This window comes from Centroberyx affinis, unplaced genomic scaffold, assembly GCF_046629955.1.
Source record: "Centroberyx affinis isolate AG114_WGS23_722 - 3 ecotype Tasmania unplaced genomic scaffold, CSIRO-AGI_Caff_v1 ptg001129l_1, whole genome shotgun sequence".
Classification (NCBI taxonomy): Eukaryota; Metazoa; Chordata; class Actinopteri; order Beryciformes; family Berycidae; genus Centroberyx; species Centroberyx affinis.
Window position 1 is genome coordinate 112,205 of NW_027279668.1, and position 2,796 is coordinate 115,000.

Here is a 2,796-nt window from a genome sequence, read left to right on the forward strand (position 1 = left end):
TCTCATTTGCGTCCCCTGCTCCTCACACGTTCAGATATTCTTCCAGAGCCCTGAAACCTCTAGGCGTGACCGACACGACCAAGTGGCTTTCATAATATATTTTGTTAGCATTTCAGCAGGTCTATCTTTTCATATGCAAGGCCTCCCGCCATTCAGGAATGCTGCAGCTACACAGTAATGGGGTGATAGTAGGAAATGATGTCAGCATCTACAGCCCATACCAGGGAAGTTACCTCCCTCGCATTTTGATGTGGTCGGTCTGTATGTTTCCCGTTTGTTTGGGAACTCTAATCATTAGTGCAATGGTTGCCACATGGAATATCTGGCTAGGCATTAATGGTTGCCTTTTGTCCCTTCCTACCACAGAGAACCTGATAAGAATAGACTTACCATGACCTGAACCGTCACCAGCCTCTCTCGCGGCTCGTGAGAAAACTTGGCCCTCCTCTGAAGTTGTTCACCGTTCTCGCGTACAGTAAAAATCTGTATTCGCCATGTAAAGAAAGCAAGAGGACTGTGTTGCAGAGGAGAAAATGGTACTTTTATTTTCACATAATAGAGTTCCTATAAAAAGTAAAGAATGCAAAGGAATGCTTGCCTCGTAAGTGTTCCCCTCCAGTTAAATATTTTCACAAAATAAATAAATCATTTCAATACAGTCAAAACACAGTGGTTAAGTATCAAACATTTGCTTTAAATGTGTTGTAGTCACTATTGTTTAATGGTTTCATGATAAGCTGACCAAGTATTTCCCCCCATCTTATCCATTTTCTAGCCCTCCTCTTTATGTTATGGAATATTTCATCTCTCACATGAGAATCTGGACTATAAATAACAGCTTGAGACAGTTTTGAATCTACATAGCTATATGACTCCACAGTTCATCAACTTGGACTGTATCTTATATTTTGTCCATATTACACACATACTCTGGTCCAGTTACAAACCATTTGGCACAGAAAAAGGATAAATATTGCATCCTGTGCCACAGAAAACACAGATACCACCCTCCAAACAAAGAACATGATCTCACTGAAAGTCAGGAGCAGAGACCACTTGTTTTCTGAACAGTGTTAGTGCCTTTTTTTTTCCAAATGAGAGGTGTCTCTCTTCGTATTTACTCATACAGTTTGTCAGTGTTCAAAAACTCTCTGTCCAGTGCTGAATATTCTCTCTCTCTCTCTCTGGCCAGATCCAGTCCTCCAGTTCACACCATTATTGGGAGAAAGTGGCTGGACATGTTATTCCTGCGGGTCTTCTTCCCTCTCAGCGGCCTCCCGTGGACATTCAGACCCACAAACATCTGTCGCTTCTTGTTCCTCCACTCAGCTGACGCGTATGTGTTGTAGCCGTTCTCCTCGATCCGCTCCTTCAGGGTGCAGTCAATGCCGAACTCTCTCTGGAAAAAGAGCAGATATCATATTTCAGTATTATATCCCCGACATGTGAGGTTAAGTCAAAACAGAGATCATTTTTCCCATGCAAATCTATTGTGGCAACACACAGTGCAGCGTTCATTTAGCGCCTCTTAACCTTCAGGGCATATTGACGAGTAGCTTTGTGTACTTAGTGTGTGTACAAGGTAGTGTGTACTTTGAATGCTCTGCACTTCTCCTAGTTTTTCCTAGTGTGTGCCCCGGCCTGCTTATGATCCAAAGGTGACCCAGAAGCCACAGCAGCAGAGATAAGGCCTCCTCTGATAAGCACAGAAGAATCTAACACTATCTCTCTCTCTCTCTGGAGCATCCAGATTGACCTCTGACCCGGATACTAACCGCTCCGTACAGCTCTCCCTTCCTGCTGATAGCCAGATAGTAGTTGCTGTTCAGCCCTTTGATGGCCACCACTCCAACGTCCACCGATGTGATTTCCAGAATACCTAAAATACAAAAAAAACAAAATTACCAATATTGTTTTAAGTTTTAACATTCTGAATGATCAGAAGAAGTCCTACATCATTTGTGCAAGTAAAAAGATTGTGCTCAGTATGTGCTTTTTAATGGTTTGAGATGACCTGACAGAGAATGACAATCTCAGTTTTCTATGAGATCACATCCAAAAGTCAGACGAAAAGGACTTAAAGGAAAGGTCAGAATTAAAGGCCATAAAATGTTTTCTCGGCCCACAGTCGCTGTAGATAAGAAGCAGCGGTGACAGGCCAGACTGGGGTAAATCTGTTAATGTTTGCAGACACTGGTGAGTAACTAACAAATAGCAACAAATTACCTTCTCATTTCAGGACATTTCCATGCGGGAACACGCTGTGGGAATTCTGTGTAATGTCACAGTTCTCCTTTGTGCACATTTTTCATTTCAGCGATATAATAAAGTTACTTTACAACCTACACCTGTGTAACAGATCCCAGCTGCGTAGGCCATTTAGCTTGAAAATTAATAGGTGGAGACCGGACAAATTCTCCAGTTGTTTATGTTCTGTTTGGTATGTAGGTTACAAAGTCCCAATGCAAATAATTCAGGTTTCCCAAAGGCTATTTAGAAGGGCTAATTTATACCCCAGTAACAAGGGCTTGCCTTTTCTGCAGACAGCTATGGTTATTTGTGTGGTCTCAGTATCAGAGGTCAGAGAGATATAACTTCCTACTGTGTCCTTTGACCAGAGAACCCACTTGTCTCATCTGACGCTCGTGTGTGTGTGTGTGTGTGTGTGTGTGTGTGTGTGTGTGTGATGTGAACCTCCCTGGTTCCCATGGCATGTTTGATTTCATGCCTCCCTCCCTGACTTCCTTTCCCCACTTCCTGTGTGGTGTCGTTATTTTATCCTGATAAGCACACATA

General features: G+C 42.7%; 1 protein-coding gene across 1 annotated transcript in view; it reads right to left on the reverse strand.

Moving 5' to 3' along the window:
* Positions 1 to 614: 614 nt before the first annotated feature.
* Positions 615 to 2,796, reverse strand: part of fgf10b (fibroblast growth factor 10b) — a 6,951-nt gene continuing 4,769 nt past the window's right edge. The window contains exons 2-3 of the mRNA XM_071523892.1: positions 1,776 to 1,879; positions 615 to 1,399 (exon numbers count right to left, since the gene is read on the reverse strand). Of these exons, the coding sequence (XP_071379993.1) occupies positions 1,208 to 1,399; positions 1,776 to 1,879 (296 nt within the window). The 3' untranslated portion in view covers positions 615 to 1,207. The remainder of the gene's footprint in view (positions 1,400 to 1,775; positions 1,880 to 2,796) is intronic.